The sequence below is a fragment of the Gallus gallus genome, chromosome 2 (genome assembly GCF_016699485.2).
Source record: "Gallus gallus isolate bGalGal1 chromosome 2, bGalGal1.mat.broiler.GRCg7b, whole genome shotgun sequence".
NCBI lineage: Eukaryota > Metazoa > Chordata > Aves > Galliformes > Phasianidae > Gallus > Gallus gallus.
The window spans coordinates 93304723-93330181 of record NC_052533.1 but is presented as its reverse complement, the minus strand read 5'-3'; the positions used below and the strand labels follow the sequence as shown (position 1 = coordinate 93330181).

The 25459-nt window shown below is 36.5% G+C and overlaps 1 protein-coding gene and 1 long non-coding RNA gene across 7 annotated transcripts in view; one reads left to right on the top strand and one right to left on the bottom strand.

Annotated features, from left to right (window-relative positions):
• The window catches only part of CD226 (CD226 molecule), a 40262-nt gene that overhangs the window by 6690 nt on the left and 8113 nt on the right, over positions 1–25459 (bottom strand). For 3 of the 6 annotated variants that reach the window (XR_005857401.2, XR_003073861.3, XM_015282436.4), the window contains exons 4-6: positions 24532–24619; positions 21792–22130; positions 5685–6020 (exon numbers count right to left, since the gene is read on the bottom strand). Coding sequence is in view for 4 of the 6 variants with exons in the window: in XM_015282436.4 (XP_015137922.2) it covers positions 5685–6020; positions 21792–22130; positions 24532–24619 (763 nt within the window). In the remaining 2 variants the exon portion in view is untranslated. Of the gene's footprint in view, positions 1–5684; positions 6021–21791; positions 22131–22415; positions 22475–24531; positions 24620–25459 lie in introns of those variants that run through there. The other 3 variants (XM_015282437.4, XM_001235284.5, XM_040695646.2) reach the window with 3 other exon arrangements.
• Positions 19820–25205, top strand: LOC124417735. The gene is made up of 2 exons (XR_006938223.1): positions 19820–19974; positions 25163–25205. It is a non-coding gene; the product is annotated as an uncharacterized LOC124417735 (long non-coding RNA).

The following is a 25459-nucleotide window of genomic DNA, read 5'->3' as shown; positions in this document are numbered from 1 at the left end:
GAGGGGCAACGCTGAGCTCTGCTCTCTGTGACAGTGACAGGACCCAAGGAAATGGCATGGAGCTGTGTCAGGGGAGGGGCAGCTGGGGCTTAGGTACAGGTACTGCACCAGAAGGTGACTGAGCATGGAACAGACTCCAGCTCCAAGCTGCCCAAGTTCAAGGAGCATTTGGACAACAATCTCAGATACAGGGTTTGTATTTTGGGTGGTCCTGCACGGAGCCAGGAGAGGACTCAATGATCTTTATGGGTTCCTTCCAACTTCGTATGTTCTATGGTTCTATAATAAAAAGGGAAACCTCAGTATAAAGAAGTCATAGGGTGCTGTTTGTATTACCTAATACAAGACAGTGAACATATCTTATGGACACAAAGTTGTTCTGTGTTTCAGATAAAAGCTAGCAAGTTATTGGTGAGCAGTAACTACTTACGTTAGCTCTAACGTTCTATACAATGTTGAGAGAAAGAGAGCAGTTGAAGATGAAACCACAGCTGCCCCAAAGAGCTTTAATTCTGGATAGACAAGAAAACTATATGCTTAATTCAAGGACAAATGAAAAAGAATCGGTATTGCTAATGACAATAATCTCAGCAAACCAGCTGCTGAGACATTACCAGTTGACTTTTCTCCTGGATCAAAAAGCTTCACAGCTACCAATTGAAACCAGCTCAGGTATGTCTGTTTAGTATTAATGTGCTTATTGGAAAGGATAACAAAAATATACTGAATACAAGAGTCTTATCCTTGGATTCCAATATTAATTCACTCGAATGAAAAAAGAAAGAGTACTCTTTCAAAAGTTTACATTGCTGAAGGTATGTGACACAATAGAGAATGTTACCTGATTACGCAAATTAATGACTTCTGTATTATAACTACAAAATGTAGACACTCTACTTCCAGCATGTTTTCAATGGCTACACGCTTGAAATGAGAGTAGTGCATATGCATATGTCCAGCTTCAAGAAAAATTATTTTACTTATTCCAAGTGCTTGGCTACTTGCCACAGAAAATCTTCATCTGTGCCAATGAATACTTACAGGAATAAAGAGAAAACACTCTGTAAGCAACAAAGAAATTTTAAGATTTTTGCTACTCTGTTCAAAATCTTGTGTTTAATTATCATCTAGGGGGTGAATTTGGATAGAATTCCAGACTTCAGCAGCATCTCCATCCTGCAGTCCAAGCCCTCCAGACTTCATTTTTTCTTTTCATGGCATTTAACCTTCAGCTTATCAGGTCAAGATAATAATCTCTGACTGAATGAGTTTGAGAACCAGGATTATCAGCTGTCAGTTAAATTTGGATGAGAGAGGTCATTAGATTTTTTTGGAAGCAATAACAACTCAAAAGACCTTTTGCCTTTTCTCATCTTAATAAATAAACCTTTCCTGAGGCAGTTGTTTTTGTTAAGAGTACAAAATTTATTGTAATTACCAACTTTAACATAACATTCTAGGTTTTGAATAAACGTGTCACAGGCTTGTCATGTGTCACTTTAGCTCTTATGTTCTCATCAAAAGCAATATGGTGATTTGAGTAAAATTCCTATTATTAGACAGTGTTTGCTCCCTCCCTTACTTTGTAGCCTTGGCATTTTTCTCTACAAGACTCTGAAACTTTTCTGTGCAAAGGCTTTAGTGCTTTGGTTTTGAGGAGGAAGTACTGATGAGGGAGATATTTATTTGTCCTAACAAGAGATTTTAACTGCACTGTGAATATCTTCATGTAGCTTGTCACGTGCCTTGCTAATCTGGCACGTAAGCTGTGTAACAGGACATCAATGAAATAATTTTGCCCACAAGTGAAAGATAGAAATCCAGAGTGAATGCATTAACATTCAGAGAAAAGTGCTTTGTTGAGTAGAGACCCACAGACATAGACTGATATCTTGCATTCATCCAGGAAGAATTCATGTATGAAGAAGGAAACTAATTTCACTCATACCTTGATTCTTCTCACCCACTACAACAGGATTATGTTGTGTCTATTTTTTGTGGTACAGAAGTACTGCTGCTTTCTCCCAGCTTAGAAGGATTGTGTGATAACCTGCTGTGACTGGACAAGGGCTGCCCTGCTTTTCATTTCATCTGCCATTTTTTCCTTAATGCTAGATTTTCCTTAAGCTGACCTGTTATCTTCGGGATTATTTGGTTCTTGTTCTCTAAAACGGAAGGCATCGGGAAGCAGTCCTAGGGGTGAAAATGCTCATTTATAGCTAAAATAAACTGGAGAAAATTTAGCAGCACTCTGAAACTGAAGCAGCTTGCTATCAGCCATTTTAGGCATTAGTTGCTACACAAATTTTTCACAGAGCCCAATCTTATAAGACTTTTGTGTTTTACAGTAGTTTTCATGCAAAATAGATGGGTTCAAAATGATAGTAAATTATAACAACAACAACAACAACAACAACAAAAAAAAGTATGAACAAAGCCAAAACCAGCAAGGAAAAAAAAAAATTAGGCACAGACCTTCCTTACAACATCAACTGAAGTCCTCAAGTCTCACTAGCACGATCCAAATTCAGTCCATCACCCTCACGCACAAATCATCAGTGCCCTCAGTCCCAGAGACAAGTCTCAGACTTCACAGAAGGCAGTCCCATGGGCTGCCCAGATGGCACTGGCTCTGGTGGCCTAGAAATGACTACAGAGCCTTACCCAGCTACCTGAAACAGCTGAAGTGGCATTTAAAAGTCTATCCATAACACAGGTAAATCAGCAGGGAGACATGTGACTTCATTATGCCGTTTTACTTTCATCTCCTGCCAATACCAAAAGGTGCATTTGTGCTGCAAGCCTCTGCATTTGCACACATTGAGCTCAGATGTCAGCCCAACTCACTGGCTGCTGCCAGAGAGAGGTGTTCAAAGCCTGTAAATTTTCATTTTGAAATTAAATGTTTCCACATCATTTAGGTCTTCAGGATGAAATAACAGTTTTTCCATGTTTTTTAATTTCTTTCATGACTTCTCCCTTTCTTTTATATACCAATATATCAATACCCATTTATATGCCAAAACAAAGGTTCTTTTCTTCAGAAACTTGCTGAAAAGATTAAATCTAATCAAAGGGAAAAATATGGTAAGTAAAAATTAAAAATTGGTTCAGATGTGAAATCTGGTGACATGACCATATTAACAGAATTTTCAGAAGCAGCAGAACAGTGAGGAACATACAGAAATTCATCCGAAGTCTCTTGAACATGTTACATAATTATGTAATACTCAGCCTTCTGTTTCCGCAGCTGTTGTTTGGCAAATCCACACTAATTTACATATGTGTTACTTTATGTTTTCTAGGTTTTAAGGTCAAAAACAGATTTGTAGAACTGCCATTTCAGCTGGAAATTCTGTTACTGTTAAACAAAAATAAGAATATTTGGTGAGAAAGAGCAGGCAATGATACTGAACGGATCCCATGGTTTTGTTTTCAGTAATGTTGGAAAACATTAAATGAAGCATACTGACTTCTACTGACACAACTGCAAGAGCAGTGAAGACTTTTCCCACACCTATATATCTGTTCTCCTACATTCCTCTTCTTTTCTTCATAGGAATTTCATGTTATTTCTCCCTGCAGTAATACTTCCACCTTCAGACAAGAAGCAAGCTTCCTTTTTCTACTGTGTAACCTCTCAGAATCTGTGATTTTTGAATTATTATCATTTCTGCAGATAATCTCATGTCCTTATTTTATATCTTCTTTCCCACAAGTTTCTTCCTCTTCAGAAATTCTTAGAATCTTGAAAATACACAGCTTCTCTTAAAATAAATATAAAAAGTTTATTATTCTTCCTCCTACTCTCTCTCAACCAAAACAGAGTTCTCTCTATTACTATTCACAGCACAACTGTTCTGCCAGCTCCTAGTCTATATTTCTGAATGTCTCTGGCACTGGCCAAGGTAAGAATATTTGCAGTACCCATGCAGAATTACACCAACAGAATAAAAACACTGGAAGAGTTTGGTACCAAATCCAAGCCTAGACTGCGGTTTAGCTGTAACACTTACCTGAAGAAAATGAAGTGTCTGAACTGATAGAGCATACACAAAAATTAGCACATCTAGTTTCTGTCATCACTCTTTCATTAAAGCTACACCAAAGCAGAGTAAGCCACTCTGAGTGAAGGTCCTCACAGGGCCTGTGAGATCTGACACCTGGCCCCTCTCTGCTTTCCTCTTAGCATTTCTCCATATCCCCATGGAAGTATTAGTCATGCATTATGAAACATATCTGAATATTAAAGGCAAACAACTGGAAATCTTTGATACTTCAGTTCTTTAGGAGTAACAAGAAAATCAAAATAAAGTGTATCATAATGTAGAGTGTTTAGAGAAAGACAATGAGCTATTTTCTGAATCACATTAAACTTCAGCTTCTTCAGTGGTCTCATACTTTTTTTCTCGAACAGTAATGGATAATTATTGTAGCATTAAAACCAGCTGTGATAAATAGAATTTGCTTCAAGATCCATAGAAGCAGGGAATCTAATGTCTTTCTTTACTTTTTGTCTTGTTTTTAACTAGAAAGAATTTGCATAGGTAGGTCTTCAGTTGAGGCTGTTTGGCAACTCATCATTTGATTTAGTTTTGATTCAAGAAACACTTTGCTTGGAGCAAACAAAATATTTTCATTGCTCTACAATTTGTAAATGCTTGATTATATGAATACAGTCAATATTTTGAAAATTGAATGTTTAAAAATTTCAGAGGTGAGAGAAATTATTCGCCTGATGCTTCTTTTCATCACATTTTGTTCATTTTCATGGACTTTTGCAGTCAAGTGTTCAGAGTAAAACAGATCAACATTTTCTTCCTGAGTGCATTCTCAATATCTGTATCATAGATGAAGCTTATTCTGAAGCTTTATACTGCATGCCACAGATCTACATGCTGCCAAACAGATGTCTGCCAGCACTCATTTATCACCACTAACAAAGGCAGTACCAAAGACACCAGAGAGCTGGCCTGAATGCTACAACAGAAGAAGGGCTGGGATGGTGGCAGAACTTTGTTTTCAAAAGGCATTCTACATAGAAGAACTAAAACTGAACCCTTTTTACAGTCATAACAGAACATAGAACTAAAAGTGGGATTTAGCTCACAGTTTGAGCAATCCAATTTTATGTCTACATAAAATGTAGACCTAAGCTCCCATTATAATCAAACTGTGAAAATAGTCCCAGCAAAACCTGAAGAATTATTCAGCTCCCCCTACAGAAATTCCTTACTTGAACAAAGCACAGTCCATTCTACAGATTCTACATTTACAATAGAAGTTTGCTCTTAGATCCTGCTGGAAGACACGTCTCTCACCTAGGACCGAGGTTCATGCCCTGCAGTGCACTGTGCTAATGGGGACCGCCCCACGTCTTCAGGAGAACACTGATCTCCCCCTGCAAACTCTGCAATCTCCTCTTTCAAAGAGTCTCTTTGCTATCATCAAATCAGCTTCTCACAAACAGATCTGAAGTCCCATTATGACATTAGACAAGCTAAACCAGCTTCTTTCCGTGGAAACCAGACTGATTGTTAACTTTGTCATCTTTCTCACACTGCTCATTTGAATGTGGCATTTGAATAAACCCTCATTTGTTACTGGAGTGTTATTTATTACGGGTAAAGATGATAATGCCTCAGGAGGTCCTGGAAACATTTACCACTACCTTCTTTACTTACCAACGACAGTGAAACTCATCTCAAAGGTTTTATTTCTTCCAGTAGCCACGCAGCGGTACGTTGTGTAGTCAGAGGCTGTGATGTTTTGAATGACAACTGTGGAGCTTGCCTGACCAGAGCAATCCACCAGTGCACGGTTTTTGAAATCTGAACCAAAGCTTCGCCCTCCTACTGAGGTACACAGGACAATGGTATCTGTCCCACCTGCTTTAATCCTTTCCCACTTCACTTGCTGCACCAAACCTCCAATATCATAAGGGCAAATAAAAGTGACACTTCCTCCTGGCTTGGCAAACACCGGATTATTTTGTCTCTCAGATATTTCAAATGCATCTGCTGAAAAACAAACAAAAACAGGAAAAAAAGAACACTGTCATTTATACCTATATATGAGTCTATTTCAATGCTTTTCTGGACCAAACAGCTTTAATGGAATTGTGAGTTTGTGCTGACATTTCAAGAAGGCTATTTCTATACATTTTGAATATATTAACAGTTTAAGCAAATATTCAACAGTGTAAATTATGGGACCAGTCACATAAAACTTGTGATATTCTTATTCTGCCTTCACATTCATTATAAAACTAAAATAGTCTGATGTGCCCTTCAAGACATGCATTAGTAAATTATATTACATTACATTCCAGCCTATGAACTCATGTTCAAAAATCTCACCATTTAAGATGAAAAATATTCTTAAACACTCCTATACTCAGGAGAAGTGTGTATGACAGCCAGGCTATTTGAAAGGAGGCTTACAGATAAAGTCAAGATTACAGCCATATACAGATCATAGATGTATTTTATCTTAAATCATTTAGACTGAAATTTCCTTTTTATGAGTTTCTGTTTTTAGTAATAAAATTCACTGTTTACACATCAAATAAATACTGAAAAAATCTTCCGAAGCAAGTTTGTCAATGTTTCTGGTATTCAGAAACTCAATGGCCACTTGGCTTCTAGAGACAACTTTGTAATGCAAATTTTTCAAAGTTAGGACTAGCACTGTCATCTTTTTGAAGACTTCGGTGTTGAATAAGATTAATGATCTGACTGCTTTTTGTACACTGTAGAAGGACTGATCTTTCAAACTGCAAGGGAGATTCTGTATTTTATTATATGTCTTTATGTCAAAAAATATCACTAGTATATACTTGCATGCTTTCCTCTATGTAAGGTAACAAGTGAAATCCATGAAGGAGAATTAAGAAAACTGAACAGGATATTCATTAAGTGTAACAAAATTGGTTAAAAAAAATAATAAAAAAAAACCCTTAATATGAATTTATAGCCAGATCCATGGGACTGGACGGTTGCAGCAGCTGTCTGGATGGAACATACCACTTTAGGACTGAGCTAAATTTAGAACCTGCATGGTATAATATTTTTATTATAAATCTAGGAGAAAAAATGCTGGTAAATTATATTAATTGGAATTCTGGTAGCATCGAAGCTGTCCAAATTATAGGTGCTGGAGAAATCACCAATAGTGACCTACCTCAGCCTCTAAGCTAGCTGCAAAGAATAACAGGATTTCATGTGGGCAAGAATGTCACCCTAAATCTAGGAAAAAAATGATTCCATTCATGTTGGCAGGATGAAAGTTTCACTGTGGCAGCCTGACTTACTTCTGACACTTGCCTGGTCTCCATGAAACAATGGAAAATAGGAATGAAAATGTCTAGCCTACAGTTTTTAATAATTTATCAATGGAACACAGCACAGAAAAATTACATTCCTTCTGTCTTTGGAGACTAAAAGTAAGATTGAAATATTGAAATGCTGAAAGAGAAAAGGAACCATGTCTAATGAGTTTACCTAAAAAAATGAATAAAGAACCTGAAGATTCATGCAGACTGCAACGAAGGAGATAGAAAGTTAATGATAGACAAGGACAGAAAAGAAAGAAATTCATTAAACCAAAAAGAAGACATAACTCAGGCTGAGAGATCTGGGGCTGTTCAGCCTGGAGAAGAGAAGGCTCTGGGGAGAACTGATAGCTGCCTTTTGGTACCTAAAGGGGGGCTGTAAGAAGGAAAAGAACAGGATCTTTAGCATGGTTTGCTGTGACGGGACAAGGGGAAATGATTTCAAACTAAAAGAGGTGAGGTTTAGACTGGATATAAGGAAGAAGTGTTTTACAGTGAGGGTGGTGAGGCACTGGAACAGGCTACCCAGGGATGTGGTGGATGTCCCATGCCTGAAGACACTCAAGGCCAGGCTGGACCAGGTTCTGAGCAATCTATCTAGCTGTGCATGTCCCTGTTCATTGCAGGAGAGTTGGACTACATGGTCTTTAAAGTCTCTTCCAACTCAAACAATTCTATTATTCTAAGAATTTACTCAGAGAAGTTTTATTCATATCAGGCTAAATGACTACTACGATGGTACTTGACGCTTAAAAAATATGTTTCTGAAGCCACTATAGTAGAAAAGGTAATTTTTTTTTATTCCGATTTTTTAGAGAGAGAGCAGATTCTGATCAGCTAGGGAAAACAGGTAAACGAAAAGGGAATTGATATCAAATCTCTCTATTGACCATCATATTCTAACAGGTCAGATCCTTTCTTCTATTCCACTTTCCACTGACTTCCAATAACTGCTTACTTAACAAGTAATGCACATGTTCTTTCTTGAGAAGTTTTGTCTTCTTCACTGTGCAACCTTTATACTTCTAATGAGCAAGCCCTACTACTACCTATTATTCCGTAGGAGCCTCCATGCATCCTCATCTGCTCCCGTGTGTGTGCTTGCTGTCCTACTAATTTTCTGCCAATGCCACCCCAACGCCCAGGTGCTTATCATATCTAAACATACTTATTAGAGAAATTATGATGTATATCTGTGATTATGTACCTCCCCCTCCTTCCAGGGGAATTCCACCTGACCCCAAAAGGCAGCACCAATGACTACATAAAAATAGCCTTCTTCCCCACTGCCCTGTTGTACGTTTGCTAGAAGAATACACATTACACATACTGTGAAGAGTGCAAATCAAGAAATCATGAAAATCACAATCATGAAAATCTGTTCTTTTAATTCATTTGCTGTGTTATATTTGTTCAACAAGGTATCACAGCTTCCTAATAAAGTGCAATACTGCTATATACTACTGTGTTCTGTAACCTGTACATTACAAAGTTGATGTTGCATTGCAACTTCAGTGAAAATATTCCAGGATGCAAATCTTAATATATATGTATAATTTTCTGGATTTAAATATAATAAATACAATGCTAATAATCACAGAATCCTAAAATCATGTAGGTTGGAAAAGACCACTAATGTCATCTAGTCCAACCATCAGCCCATCTCCACCATGTCCACTAACCATGTTCCTCAGTGCCACATCCCCATGTTTCTTAAACATCTCCAGGGACCATGACTCCACTGCTTCCCTGGGCAGTCTGTGCCACTGCCTCACTGCTCTTTCTGAGAAGAGATGTTTTCCTAATATCCAACATGAACCTTCCCGGGCGCAACTTGAGACCATTACCTCTTGTCCTGTTAAAAGTTTGGAAAACTATGTAGGAACAGTCAAACTAAAATAGGAATATATTTTATACTCTCAGTCACTATACACTCTATCATAGTTATTTTCACAGACATTATGATAGATTTTAATTCTTTGCTTTGCATGCATATTTTACTTGGCAGTATTAAGCAATGTTTAGGCATCTGCACTCCTGATGAAAGATATAAATCACTTTCATCCTTACAGTATGGTACTGTGCAAAACTTGATTATGCAATGACAAGCAGTGGAGAATCATGCCTATATATTTCTAATTCAATTTTCCAAGTACACTGAAATGTTTTAGGCTTTTGTTTTAAACAATTGTCCCATTTTTATTTTGACATCCGCATTAGAACTGTTCTTTTATCTTCTTTCTCCTCTGCTTAAGCACTTGCTTTATTTAGCATCTTTCTGAACACAATTTCTTTGCTTTCAGCTTGGTATGTGTGGGATGAGCACCTCCTGTTCTAAGAAATATTTCTATGGAAAAAAGGCACACCCACACAACTTCGCCCCCGCATGCACACAACTCGAGGTGTCACACCATGTCAACATTTCAGAAATGCTTTAAAAATGTACTATTGCTTCTGATGAAAAGACTTTTTCTGCCCTCTGCTCATTCCGGTCAAAGCTGCTGCTGTCCACTCTGCCTCCAATGCAGTCCTGTCATTGCTCCTCCTGAAGAGAAAGCAGCAGGCGGTGACAGCACTCAAGGGAGCCACATTTTTCTTTGCTTAGTAAAATATAAGGGCTCCATGTTTGAAACCCTCCTTGTATCTTCTTTGACATAATGATATCTCATCATATTTTGCAACTACACATATTTCCAGTTGGTTCAGGTCCATTAGACATATGGAGAAAAAAAAAAAAAACAAAAACAAGCACTCATATTTTAAGAAACATAATCTTTCATTATATTTCTGGAAAGTAAATATTAGATACATTGGGGCATGAATGAGTGCAAACCAGCCTCTTAGGATTTAAAGGATTAGCAACTAAACTGCAGTTCCACAGCAGAGAATCGATAATGTTAAGAAATTCCACTTGGGAGGGGAAAAAAAATGATTCAGTATTTTTTTCCTTGTTACAGAGAACTAAAAATCAAAATTAATGTTATGCGAAATTTTATTCCCCATTCTTTTGGCTAGATATTTTCAGACTTTCTACTTTTTTATTTCTGTCCTATCTACTTCTGTTTGTTTGGCTTTTTGTTTGTTTGTTTCATTCTTTTGATCTCAGAAAGGATTAGCTCATTGTGATTCATCACTGGAAAGTTACTTAGATACTTAGACTTGTTTTCAGCTAGATCATTTATTTTTAAAGTCAGTAACTGTGACATTTTAATTACAGTTAATCATGAGTTTCACCTTTCTCATATCTCTAATCTTACATTAGGCTCCACAGAGTTACTCTGGACTACAAAAATATCTATTTCACATATTCTTGGGAGGTTCATGTGGGATATCTGGAAAAGGTTCTTCACCAGAGGGTGGTTGGGCACTGGAACGGGCTCCCCAGGGCAGTGGGCACAGCACCAAGCTGTGTTCAAGAAGCATTTTGACAGCTCTCTCAGTCATGTTGTCTGATTTTTGGGTTGTCCTGTGTAAAACCAGGAGTTGGACTTGATGATCCTTGTGGGTCCCTTCCAACTCAAGATATTCTATGATTCTATGACTCCTTCTGGTTTAAAGCTATTAACAAAGAAAATAATATTCATACTTCAACATTATTACTGTGACTTCAGAAAGACAAAATTTCAATAGAGTAAAATAAAATACACTGAAAGAAATATTTTTACAGCTTTGTACGTTTCTGCTTCTACCAGCACTAGAATTACCAGCACTAGGACTACCAGCACTAGAGCTACACTGTTAACATCAGTCGCTGCTGACCAGGGCACACGGTGATGAGAAACGAACATGGTAACTCATGCCATATCTTCAGCTATCCCAGAACATAGATGTTTTCTGTGTGCTTCTCTGATCTCTAGGTCAGGACAAGCTCATACTGCTGATAACAGAGCCATCTTTAAAGCAGCTACCTATAGGAAGTACTAATTACCACTAGAAACAACAAATGACCGTAGGAGATTTTCCAAAACTGCAAAGCTAATTTAGCTCCATCACAGAGACAAGTTCCCAGGTCTGCTGAAGCTTTGTTTATGTACACTGTTGTCTTCCACTGCTTATAATAAGGAGCGGCAAAATAAATTGTAGATGAAAAGCAGTCTTAAAATTTTATGAAAATAAACTTTTTCCAGGGCTTTCTACCTTCAAGAAAATCACCTTTTAGATGAAAAAATACTTCAAAGCTGACCCCTTCGCCCTTCCTCAATATTCTAGATTTGGAATTGCTTTTAGCTCCCAAACTAACATCTTCCATGCACTTGCCACATAATTCTGTTGAGCCTCTGAAAAATAGATTTTTTTTTTATGAAAAAGGAAAATGCGGATATTTGGCTACTATATACATTGAAGCAGTAAAGATCTTGATTTCTTATGAGTTACTGGCTCAATTTCTACAATCATACTAAAAACCATCACTAGCACCATGTTTGAAAAGGATGTATTTTTGTTACAGAAAGTATTTAGATTGTAAGAGTAAAAAGTATTGATACCCTTATACATTTACAATGTCATTTTAAATTCTATTATAACAATCTGGTGAATATGTCTGTACCAGTTATTAATTCTCTGTGAGTTTATAGACACTTAGCACCCAACTTTAAATCACCTGCAACTTAAGTTTCTGTATGCATACTGCACAACCCCGTGTTATTTTACTCAGTCTTTAAAACTAAACTTTGGTTACACGGGGTGCAAGGAAAGGAAGAAGCCGGAGAGAGAGAGAGTATGGTGCTAATAAGAGTAAGAAAATCATCTGCTATTCAAGTACAAACATTTCTTAGCTAGCAGAATTTGATTGTTAGGAAATAATTTATCCAAGAACAGAAAATGCATTATGCTGGGGTTTGCCTGCAGGAGAATCCTAAAGGTATATGAGGTCAGAATTTCAGATTTTTGCTCTCTCCAGGAATTTAATCAGTTCAGAATAAAGGGAATTTACTCAAAATAGGAGTTCAAGAAATGTCTAGGAATGACAGAGGATACTGTCCTCAACCTTCACTTATTGTTTATGATTTTATCACAATGATTGAAAATAAATGCTATACTGGAAAAATGCATGTCACGTTGTAAGTATGTGCATGCATGTGTACATATGCCTCTGTGCAGGTTTGTGCCTCACTGCTCACATCTTATCAGAGAAACATAGAATCATAGAATATCCCAAGTAGGAAGAGACACCCAACAATCACCAAGCCCAACTCCTGGCTCCATACAGGACCACCTAGAATCAAACCCTATGTCTGAGATTGTTGTCCAAACACTCCTTGAACTCCTTGAACTCTGGCACTTGGGACCGGGCCCACTGCCCTGGGCAGTTTGTTCCATGCCCATCACCTTCTGGTGCAGACCCTTTCCCTAACCCCAGCTGCCCCTCCCCCGACACAGCTACAAGCTGTTCCTCAGGACCTGTCTCTGTCACAGAGAGCAAAGCTCAGCGTTGCCCCTCTGCTTCCTGTGAGGAGCTGCAGCCACCATGAGGCCTCCTCTCAGCTCCTCTGCTCTGCACTGAACAATTCCAGGGACTTCAGCCACTCCTTACATGTCTTGTCCTCCAGACTCTTCACCATCTTTGCAGCCCTCCTTTGGACATTTTCTAATAGCTGTATGTCCTTATATTGTGGTGCCCAAGCCTGCATACAGTGCTCAAGGTGAGGCTGCACAGCACGGAGTGGAGTGGAACAATCCCTCCCCTTGCTGGGCCTGATGCACCCCAGGGTCTTTTGGCTGTCAGCGTAGTACACAGTACATCACAATTGAAATCATACAGGATAGAAAAGGCAGGGGAGAGGGGAAAGGAAAGAGTGTGAATGGTAAAACTATCTCCTAATGACAAATATTTCTCAGGAGGGAAAGCCAATGCTGGAAAAACAGTGGACAGTGTATATACATACCCATGCTGCCATGCTGCCCAGCCCCACAAATGTTGTAATGCCTGGGGAGTGCAACATGAAGATGCCTTTTTTTTTTTTTTTTTTTTTTTCCCCTGCATCTCAGAACATATTTATTGTTTTAATGGATTGTTTTATGAACTGAATATATATTGGAGAAATATTTCACAGTAAGTGTGTTATGCAGTTTGGAACCAGGTAGGAAAGTAAAAGAAATCAATATATCATCAACATGCTACGCTGCTTATTTCCTCTTCATTTCTTTTTGTCTTTATTGAATTATAAATTATATTGCCTGTCAGACAGACCAGCTGAAAGAAAAGTTCATCATTAGAAATATAAACAGTAGAAAGAGGATCTACTTCTTGGGAAAAATGTGCAATGAGAAAACTATCTGAATCTGTAATTCACTTCACCTTTTCACCTACCACTGTTCATTTCATAACCTAACACGTATTTTACCAAATGAAACACTGTCTTAGTTAATTTAATATCTCCTTAACTTCAAATATATTGAAGTTGTCAATGTACACTTTCTTAACAGACCCAGTTTGCTCAGCCTTTCCTCATAAGAGAGGTCCGCCAGGCCCTTCAGTCCTTCTTTGCTAATCTGGCCTGTCCTTCCAAAGAGCCTGTATCTATCCATTGCAGCAAGAGTAGTAGAAGCCATCCTAATGAGATCATAGCTCTGTAGCTACACGTAGAGTTCTGATTCCTTGTTTGTTTTCCCTACAGTGTGCACTGGAGCACAGACCCTTCAGATGGTTATGCAGGTTTCCAGAAAATGTATGAGAGCTTCCCCACAATGCTGCCCCTCAGCATTTCCTCATTTGAGTGCATACATTTGAGATGGCCATCCTTCTGCCATGATTTGCTGTTTTCAAGGTTTTGCCCTTACATGTCAACCCAACCCAGCCAGCTTTGCTCATTCATGGGTTGCCATCTGACTTTCCTGTTGTCCTTGTTAAAGGTCCTCTCACCAGTTTTGAGACTGACCAGCCTGATGGGAAAGCCTGATGGGGATATTTTTCCCCACTTGCTCATGTGGATCCTGTTTCTTCGTAACAGTTCGTGATCCTCCAAAAGGGTTCCTGATGATAAAACTCAACAAAGAGCAAATAGCACCAATAGATGAATAGCTTAGAAGCTAATTGACTGTTAGCCAAATAGAACAAAAATCACATTTTCTGTTTCTGGAAGATAATTTTTCTCATGTATATAAACCATGTATATAGGCAAGATAAAGAACGAAATATTCAGCTTCATTCAGTAATGCTGAGGCCTTAGCAGAAACATTTTAGCTGATTTATTTTAAGAATGTAATATATAAATTGGAGACAATTCTGATGAATATAAGAATGGTGAAATTCAAAAGAATGAGTAGAAAGAAGGAAAGTTAACTATTTTTGCTGGGAGGGATGACTGAAGTCTGACAATATGGGAGCTTTCCTTCTATTTTTCAAAGGGAAGTACTAAAATGAATAAGCTCTATATTAAACAAGAGGTATCTAGGTTAGATGTAATGGGGAAAAAATCTCATTCCAAGGCTGGTTAAGCACTAGAATAACTATGCAAAAATATTATGCATAAATTTCCAATATGGGACTTGGTTATGGATGATGCTTATACTTCCTCAGAATAGAGATGGATGAGATGAGTTTGCAAAGTCTTTTCCAACCTGATTTTTTCACTTTTCTGTAATTTGTTTGGATCCAAGATTTTCCTCCAGAAAGGAAGCCTTTCTTTCTGCTCTGCTCCAAATAGGCTTTTTTTTTTTTTTTTTTTTTTCCTTCCCCTAGCCATTTTTACTGAAGGGAGATCCAATCCTCAGTTCAGCACAGAAGTTAAAAAGAAAGAAAAGCAATGTTTAACAGGTCAATGACTACAGCATAGGTATGAAAAAGGCAGCTTCTTCTTGGTTCCATCCTCTTTCTTTTTAATTAGGTGCTGACAATGTGGTTGACACTGTGTAAAATACAGAGATAGCCCTTGCTCTGGGGAGCTCAGAGTCTAAGAGCTGAGGAATGAAGATCCCTCAGGGTCAGTTCTTGTTTCTATGTCCTTTAAAGGGATGATAATGTTTCACTGTAGACCTATGAATCACAATCTAAAATGAGACAGAGATAAATAGAAAGCAAGCTATTTCAGGTGAATAGGGACTTGAAAAAAAAAATCTATACATTCTACTGCTTTTGGCAGGCAGAAGAACATTAATAAAGAAGTAAGGGCTGAGTTGCATGGATATCATCATCCTAGCTAAGAATAGAAAAGCTCTGTCTCCTCCCATAGAGGAGTTTGATCACTCTATTTAAAATATGGGAGTAATTCATGGTACAGCTGGTATTTAAATACTCTATTAATGAACTTCCATTCTTACTCAAAGTTGCTAGCAAGACATCCCCTGAATAAATGGTCAACTGTCACCAACAACAGAGCCAAAAAAATTTAGTCATGAATTAAAATAAAAACAGTAAAATAAAACAATTTCAAATAGTTTAAGAATAAAAAATTATGCAGCTATGCATAATTCATGTTACATGACGTAAAAGTTACTGAGACAAAATAATATTTTCCATTAATACATAGCATGATTTTTTAAAGTCATAAATCGCTAGTAATATTTTACTATCTAGCTGAAACTAAACTACTGAGAAAAGTCCCTTCAAATATAACTATCCCCTGTATTGATAAATTGAAGAGAGAAGAACCAAAGGATTACAGACAGGTCTGGCAAAGGACCACATAAACAAATGGATCAATGTCCCAGCTGGGGGAAATTGGAAATGCTTCCTTTCCCTGAAAACATTTTAGAGAAGGAAAAAAAAAGGAGGGGAGGAGAGGAGAGGAGAGGAGAGGAGAGGAGAGGAGAGGAGAGGAGAGGAGAGGAGAGGAGAGGAGAGGAGAGGAGAGGAGAGGAGAGGAGAGGAGAGGAGAGGAGAGGAGAGGAGAGGAGAGGAGAGGATTGCAGAATTCCTTCTGCCTCTTTGCTACATTTAGGTACATGAATGGTGATTGACAATATTTTTCTTTGTTCTTTTATCTAAAAGTAAAATTACATATATATATATAAATCTGTATACATATATATATATATAAATCTGCATTTTGAATACTTTACCTTCTGGCTAGCAAACATTTGAAATGTAATGTTTTGGAACTCAACAATTCCTGTGCGATGTCTCCAACTTTAATGGTTCTTCCATTAGTAGCGACTTTATTCTCTGCTTCTCACATTTTATATGATACCTGAAATCAGTCTTCAGTCATACACATTTAAGGACTGTATATAAGGAACTAAAGACTGTCCTTAAACTGTTCCTTAAGGTGAAATATTGTAAGTAGTGGTCAATCCTACAGAATCTTTTCATAAAAAAAAAAAAAAAAAAAAAAAAAAAAAAAAAAAAAAGTGCAAGGAGTTTTCTCAGAAAGTATGGGTTTTGTTAGTTTAGTGCAGGTTGTGACTCATAAAATGTAGGAATATTAAGAAAAGAAAAAAAAAGCTCTTGAATTCTCTTCCAAAAACTGCTGCACATACATTCACATTACAAGATGAAAGAAACAATAGATTTACACAGCTGGCAGATATCTTCCTGTGGGATAAATAGACTATTCTTTTCCAAGGTATTGATGTAAAAGTAGAAAAATAAAGTAAAATGAAATGAAATGAAATAAAATGAAATAAAATGAAATAAAATAAAATAAAATATAAAACAAAACAGTAGGGGTGGCAGAAAACAATCTCAAGTTCTCTGCAATTATGTTACAGAATTTCAGCACTGCACAGGCTTGTCAAAGTCTCTTGTAGTTATGTAACACGTGAAGTAGTTATGCCGCAACTGTTACTGCTTTACTGTCAGTGCCTCTGAATAATTACCAATAAAGTAAGCATGGGTAACATTCTGCAGGCTGAGAGAGCTCTTTCTCATGTTTCATAGATATCCTAGAAATCTTAGCCAAAAGTAAAGGAAAAAAAAAAAAAAAAAAAAGAGCAAGTATGTCCTAATATTTTATCTTCTGAAACAGCCCCAGGATCAATGTGAGACCACATCTAGGTACATAAAAATAAAAAATAAAAAAAAATTGCGAACATCGCTACAATTGTGTCAAAAAATGCTCTAAATAATGATTTATCAACACTCTTAGGGTCTTCCATCTGTCAGCGATGCAAAGGCAATAGTATTCCAAGAAAAGGCTTCTGTAACAAGAGCTATAACCTCCTCCATTTCTCAGGACTTCTGGTCATTGTTACAAGTCAGTCATTCCTTATCCGGGATTAAACTTTCCTCTCTTTAATTTTTTTTCCCCTGGTGGAAAATGAAGCTGGCTCACCCCATCTATGGCATGCTGGGGTGAAGACGTTTGTGACGTGTGACCAGAGAGTAAGCAAAGTCGTAAAAAAAGAGTTTTCCTGCTTCTCCTACAATGCTAATCTGTTTTGAAATCTGATTCATTTAATAACATCCTTACATATTAAAAATTGTAAATGTGGAAATTTGCACATAATAGACTTCTTATTTTTCTGTTTTTTTATTATTATTATTATTATTATTAATATTGTTATTTTAGTTTAAGTGAATCATGTTCCTCAAAGGGCCTGCTAGCACTTTTGTGTTGCTCAATACTACTGTAGCGGTGAGACACTACCTGAAATATCTACTTGTTGAGCATTAGCACTTGATGCTCCCTAAAGCGCTAATGAAAAAGAATGTTGACAAATCAGAGTCAGACCAATTATACTCACTTTGAACTCACTTTTTTTTTTTTTTTTTTAACTACACAAAGCACTTGGAAAAGCAGAATCTGATTCTTGACCTCTTAATTAAGAGTAATGAAAGTCTAGACCAACTTTGAACTATTTGAGTGCAAAACAATTCATTTTTGGGTAAACAAGCAGAAGTTTAGCCATGACACTTTGTCCAAACTTAAGTATACTGTTATCATTTGCAGAACATTTCACCTTACACCGTAATCTGGTTAAGGAATCTTCATCACAACTATATCGCCAAATGTCATGATTTTATTTCCATTATTTTTCTATTCTGAGAAATTCTGAAATCTGATCATATGCCTACGTCTATATTTTGTTGCTTGCTTTCACTGAAGTCTGTGCCACAGATTCCTCATTGACATACTTACCTATGTAATTTTGCAGGAATATCTGTGTTCCATAGAGTAATAGGTCAGTACAGATAAAATCTGAAACTTCTAAATGGCCAGGTAGCACAAATTAAATTATAATCCAGGTTTCAGTTTTGTTTAACACAGAAACCTTAATAATATCAGTTTAAACTCACCTGTGTGAATATACCAAAGAAAGCTTACATTTCATTTTGAATGTTGTGCCCACAAAGTTGCATCCTTTTAAAGGCATCTTCAACTTTAACTTAATCAACCAATCTTTAAAAGTAAAACCATAAATTATGAAGCATTAGACATAATGCAATTCTCTAATTAAACAAATAAATTTACTCTATTAAAGATTTGTTGGTTTACTGTGGTAAACAGAAGAAATGGATTTTACAGTGAATTGCTCGTTTACCTGGGGTAGTAAAGGCAAAACAGCGTTCTTCTAAAAATCTATGCTTACTGTGAATCAATAAAAAAATCAAAAACCAAAGAGGGCAGTATAATTCAGAAGTAGTTTTAGTAACCTATAAAATGATTTTTCTGGTATTTTGGACAGATTTGTGTATAACAAAGAGTACAAAATTCCTTTAAAAATGCCTCATTTTCAAGGACTTTAACTATCTAACAGTGTATATTCATATGTATACATACATATGTACTCTACAGAGACAGATCTATTCCTATTGAAAGGATGAGACTAACACTTCGCTTTCTCAAAGCTCTTACCCGGGTGAAGAATACAAAAACTTTCAAAGCAAACACCAATTTCCTAACTTTACCAGCTGATAAATGAGAAGAAAAATTATACATATGCTGTCAGCAGCAAGCTGAAATACTGGCTGCATGAAAGCAGAATTGAAGTTTACTGTTGATATAATAAAAGCAAGGTGTCATCCGGGGAATTTAAGATATTTATTACTGATGAATGCACTATTAAAGGGTAGATAAAGCCTTACTAATAACAATTCTTCTATAACCACTACATTAAAAAAATGCCTTCTCCAAGATCTGCTTTTAATAACATTTAATTTGCAGAGTAGATTGAAGCTGTAATGTTTCATCCTTGATGTTGATACGCTTCCTTTTCTCCAGATCAGTGGACACAAAGATCTTGTTTATGAGCATCTACTGGGAGCTGAGCAAAATTGATCTTTCCTGTTCTAAGAAACCTTGATTCTTTAAATAGGAAAAGATTAACTTCTATTCAACATTATTATCCTTCTTTGTAGCAGGATTAAATATATATACTGGAAATATGGATGTTTTAGTTTTGTGGTTTAAAGTGCTCAAATCAGGAGAGGTATCCTAAATAGTGAATATTATATCCAGCATTATCATTTTAAAAGTATAACTCTGATAAATGATAATTCTTTGGTTTATAGTGTGCTGAAATCTGTAAGTAGATTACCTAATATTAGACTGACAGGTAGAAACCCAAGGAAATGCACTACCTAACTAACTATAAATTCAGATAGAAATAGCTGAGGTCAGTACTGCTTTGGCCAGACAAGAAGGGCTAAATGAGCTTGCAGACCTCTAATGCATCTAACTTATTGTTTGTTAAATCAGCTCACTGCCAGAACTCCGGTTAAACAGAGCCACAGAAGAGATCCAGTTTGCCTACTCCTTTTTGTAAGTAACAACCTGAATCTCCAGATCTTGGGTTATTTTAATGCAACTAAAAAAATGTTTCTAATGTCTAGAGTTATATTAACATTGAACAGACTGACAGAAAAACCTAGAGGTACTATTTCCAAAAGTTATTCCTTTACATAATAAAATAGATGCTAGGCTGGAGCAAGCAATCAGAGAAGCTACTCAAGGAATCATAGCTGAGGAGCTCTGATCTGAACTGCAAGCCTATCCTGAGGGACTTTCTTAATTCTTCCACCAGATGGACATTTCCTTTCCATGCAAATGTCTGAATTGTATGAGTATGCTAGTGAACTACAAAGGCAGAAATAATTTCAGTTCTGAAATAACTTATGCAACTAATCTGAAAGAAGTAGAATTCTAGTTTTTTTCAAAGTCAAGCCAATAATTTGCCTGGCTTATTTTCTGCTTTGATAAGCAGACATGTTTAGTGATAAAAAGGTAATACACAAAGGAAAGCAGATATGGATTCCTATCCCATTTCCATTAGCAAAATTATTGTTTAAAATCAAGTTTCAGAAGTCTTCAATGGCAAAGGCAGGAACAGTGCAGCTTGAAATTATTTAAGTTGCATATCTACTGCAATATCTGCTCAACCATTTATTTGTAACATAGAAATAACCAAAGTTTAGAGAAAATAAATTTGAAAGTAAGACTCAGATAGGAATTATTTTTAATCTTTTGGTCTTTCAAACTAAGAAACAGAACTAAACTGCTCCTTCAACTCATTCTCTCCTAACTGTGAAATACAATAAAACATTGAATGAGGTCTATTTCCGCTTGAGATGATGAGAAAGAGATTCTTTTTACATTCACTTTATCAAACCAATAAACCGATAATCAAAACGAGTTGTCTTCTGAAGGCTGTTTTATCATTTGTGTGTAATGAACTTCTAAGGACTAAATGACTACAGTTCAGCTCTTGTCATCAGGGAATCTTTGTACTTTGCACCAGAGTTGTCAGTTGACCAACACTGAACGGGCATGCATGGAAAAATACTTGAGAAGGGTTTTTTCTCCCCTTTCTCACTCAGAATCAGAAAGGAAATCAGATCAGATTAGTCAGGTAATTAGAGAGCCTAGGGAAAGTACATGAGCAGCTGCACAGAAAGTACATAGGCATAAATGAATCTGATCTTTCTCTTTCCTTCTTCCTTTTTCCATCTTCAAGCACATTCCTTTTAAAGAAAAGCTCGTTCTTCTTCATTTAATTTTCTCTATTTCCCTCTTTTTCTTTTTTCTTTTTTTTTTTTTTTTTGCTGCCACACCACTCCTAAATGTGTTTTCACTTGTTGTTATTGTTGTTGTTGTTATCATTGTTGCCATTTTGTCTGTTTGTTTTTCTTTTTTCTTTTTTTTCCCTTTTCCTTAGTTTTGATACCAGTAGCACCCTCACTATAAAGCACAGCAATAAAAATCCATTACCCTCCATGGGCAGAGTTATAAGTTTTAATTTAATTCTCTGAAGAGATTCTACGGGCTATAGAAATGCTGTTCCAACGGAAATACCACTTCTGAAATGATTGTTGCTATCCAAAGTCTGGCATGTGACACATTGGTACTGTGACATACATCTGTCTCCTTCAGTTCCACTCCTTATTTCCTACTTCTCTTAAAATAAACTTTTGTTAAAGCAACATAATTCTTTTCTGTTGTGTTTGTACTTTCACCTAAATTACTGCATTTATATATGCAGTATAACTGAAAAGTTACAGAGCCAGATACTTCCTAAATTTGCACAAATTTCTGTTTCGTGTATATCAGAAATTTAAAAAAGTGATGAGAAATTTCCTTACCTGGATGAATAACTTCTATTACCTTCTCAGAGACTCCATCTGGGTAAGTTACAATGGAGCAACAGTAAAGACCAACGTCTTCCAAAGTGCTCTTATTGAAGGATAAGGATTGGTCTTCCCTGGAAGTATTTTCAAAATATATTCTTCCTCTGTATTTGTCTTCAATATGTATGCCATAGATAGGATGCAAGACAGCAACATTTTCTTTATGACTTCCATTATGCTTCATCCAGGATGTCTGTATTATCACAGCTTTTTTTGGATACATACATTCCAGCTTCATCTTCTCTGAAAGCTTTATAGTTGAATCCACAAACCTTCCTTCCACATTGTCTAAAACTAAGAAAGACATCCAGTTTAATTATAAACATTATTAAAAATTGAAATTATAGCAAAACTCAGAAATGACATCAGCAGCATCAGAAGTAAAATTTTGAAGAAAATTTTCACTAAAAAATAACTGCTACCCCCAGATATTGTAACTATTTCTAATGTATGAATATGACCGGAGAGTTAACATTTGTCTGAAGCACTCAGTGACACACTTGTGAGTTGTGATCATATCTGTAATTATGTAAGAAGAGGAAAGAAATATGATAGGCAGGAATAGGAAAGTGATCTTACTTCTACAAACTTGGAGAACAGCAACAAGGAAAGCTGCATGGTCCATCTCAAAGAATACTGGAATCAGTGACTGGGGCAATGTAGTTTTGTGCAGTCTCTGCACACCACGTGTTGTTCTCAGGGGGCAGGTTTTACTTTTGAAACGTGAAAAACATCATGAGCTTTTTACTTTCACATTCTAAAAATTGTGAAGAGGCACTGAATTCACATCTAAAACCACCTCAGAGAAAAGTTTTCCACTACTATTGAATCTCCAGCCATATGATAACTGACATAGCAGAGATCTTCAGGTTTCATCAGAACAAGCCAATAGAATTCTTCTGTGCCATTTACCCCAAATCAACATCTGTCTGCTATTCAAGGAGTAAGAAATTTGGAAGAGAAGATAGTTCTTACACTTCAGAGGTTATAATTTCATTGCAAAAATATAATGTCCTTAAAAATAGGAAAATACTATATACAAAACCTTGCTTGATGTTTGGTTGTTTGTTTTTTTTGTTTTTTTTTTTTTTTCAAAAAACCTGGGCTTCGTATTCCAAATGATGCATACTTAACAAAAATGACCCCCAATGAAAATTTCTTGTTACCTACTTTTAACAGACTCTTCATTTATGTGTTGTATTCTTTTCAATTATTTTTAATTCTCAAAAAGTATTTTTAATACTTCAATTATTTTTAATACTCAAGTACTGGAACTTTATAACAGCACAAGTTTTAAGGACCAATAAAGCCTTAAAGCTCAACCAGCTTCTATTCATCTTTTCTAAGTGCAGCACTTACATACTGTTTTCCTGGAAAAATCATAATCTGGATTCACAAGATACTCCCAGATTGTCAATAGCCCATCTTATCCTTTCTGAAAAATCTAAATAGAATAAAATTATTTGGAGGCTGAATTTCATTTGTATTACAGCTATCTTTTCAATCAGATTAAAATATTTACTTACATTTATTGTATCTCAGGAAATAGAACGATTGCTGGTAACAAAATAAAGAAATGAGGAGATTCAGAAGTCAAGCAGAGGTTTGTACAGGAGAAAAAAGGATTCTGTGAGTTGATGAGGCCTGGTTTCAGGATGCTATGTGGCATTATGGGCTTTAATCAACTATATAGGATCTGTATGTTTCTTGTATTTAAGTCTTTAATGAACTCACTGGCTAGCGGTCCTCATGTTGCAGTTGCAAATGAGGCAAAAAGATAAAGTATCTCTCTACATTGAAATATTCTTTTTGTCATGCTACATTTGCTTATACTAGTTTACAAATGAGTGATGTTTCACAAAATCTGAAGTTGAAGGAAAAGATAAATAGACGTGAAAATATTTTTAAATTATTATTACAAATAAAACTTCTTGCACATCTGTTTTCTTTAATTAAAGCTAAGATTAAGTACTCAGGAAATCTCCAAAATGCGAACAAATTCCCCACTGTGAAATTATTCTTCATTTATTTGTTTTTATATAAATTACTATTTTATTGCTCTGGATTTCATGCTCATTTCTCTCCATATGGCTTTAAGACCAAAACATGAATTAAGAAATTAACATCCAGCTCTACATGATGATTAAGTATCAGTGATACTACATGTTGTCTAAACACATTTATTTGTTGTGCAACAGTCACAGTTACTACAAAAGTCCAGGGATTCTTGGTCAGTTATTTGGTCCTGAAAACAGGGTTCTTTGTCACACCCACAAGCAGCAGCCTTTAAACAGAATATTACTGGATCTCTTCCTAAAGACTGTATTACAAGCCCACTCTAAACACCTGCATAGCGTGCCTGGATTCACAAATTAGGAAGTAGTAGCCACTGTGAAAGCTGACTTCACTTGTAAAATTTGTTAGAAGGTACAAGCCTTAAATGTCATTGTTTTTACATAAGATACGTAAAAAAAGAGAAATAAACACTGCCTCTACCATGCCGTTCTGGCCTGTGGACAGAGCAGGTAACATAAGGGAATGTTATCTTGCAACTTTCCCTCCCACTTCCCTGAACCTCTAACCTGTGACTCTCCCTACGGGCCCCAGCAGAAAAAGGCTGGAAAATCCACATTTCTCTGAGCATCTGTGGATAAGAAACCTTCACAGAAATAGCAACCGCACATGCCATGGTCACCTGAGTAGTTCCTTGGTCCCTTCCACTCCAGTTCTCTGCCTGCCATAACATTGCGCTTGTTTCCCGGTAATCCCATTTTCTCTCCATCCTGAAAAGCCCAAAGCAAAGGAAGATGTTCACAGAGATAATCAAGTTGTATTTCAGTAATTGTTTGTTAAGTGCCAATTACAATTTAACAGCAAAAAACTGTGTAGTGTAATTTTACAGCTGAATGTATAACTGTAGGGTGGTGGCTTAAGACAAAAATTAGAAAGAAACAAAACAAAATAGAAACAGTTGCACAGTAAACACAGTGGAGATCTATGGGTTGGATTTCAGTCTTGACTTGAATACACATCATCTGTGACTCTGGGTGCATCATTTCATTTCCTGGTGCATTAATTTCCCCCAATCCAATATATAGATAACATAAAATGAAGAATACTGTTCCAAAGCATGTCACAATGATTTCTGTAATTAGATTCTCTAATGGAAATTGCTATAAAAGAGTGAAGAATAAGATATATGTATAGGGCCAGCACAATATGTTAACACTCTTTTTAATGATTTATTAGCATTTAAGATTTAACAGATAGGCCTGCAGCAATACTGCAGAAAGAGAGACAAATCTACTTGCTTCTGCTTCTTCCAGGAAAAAAGCCTTGGCTGTGGCAATGCAGTGAAGCAGGAGATTGCTAAAAAGGACATCGCTTCAGGTACCATTTTACTTTTAAACATGACCAATAGAAAAATGGTCAGGGCAAGGGGACTGTCTCGGTGAATCTTCAGTGAAGAGAATGAAGAAAATGGACTGGAAGGAGGGAGTGCTTTGAATAGTTTGGGCTTGGCCTCTGCATCTCTGGAGATCAGCTCTTCTATCTAGAAGCCAGGCTAATCAACTCAGAATGGTAGTTCAGCAACAAATGACACAAATGACACAACTCTCTCC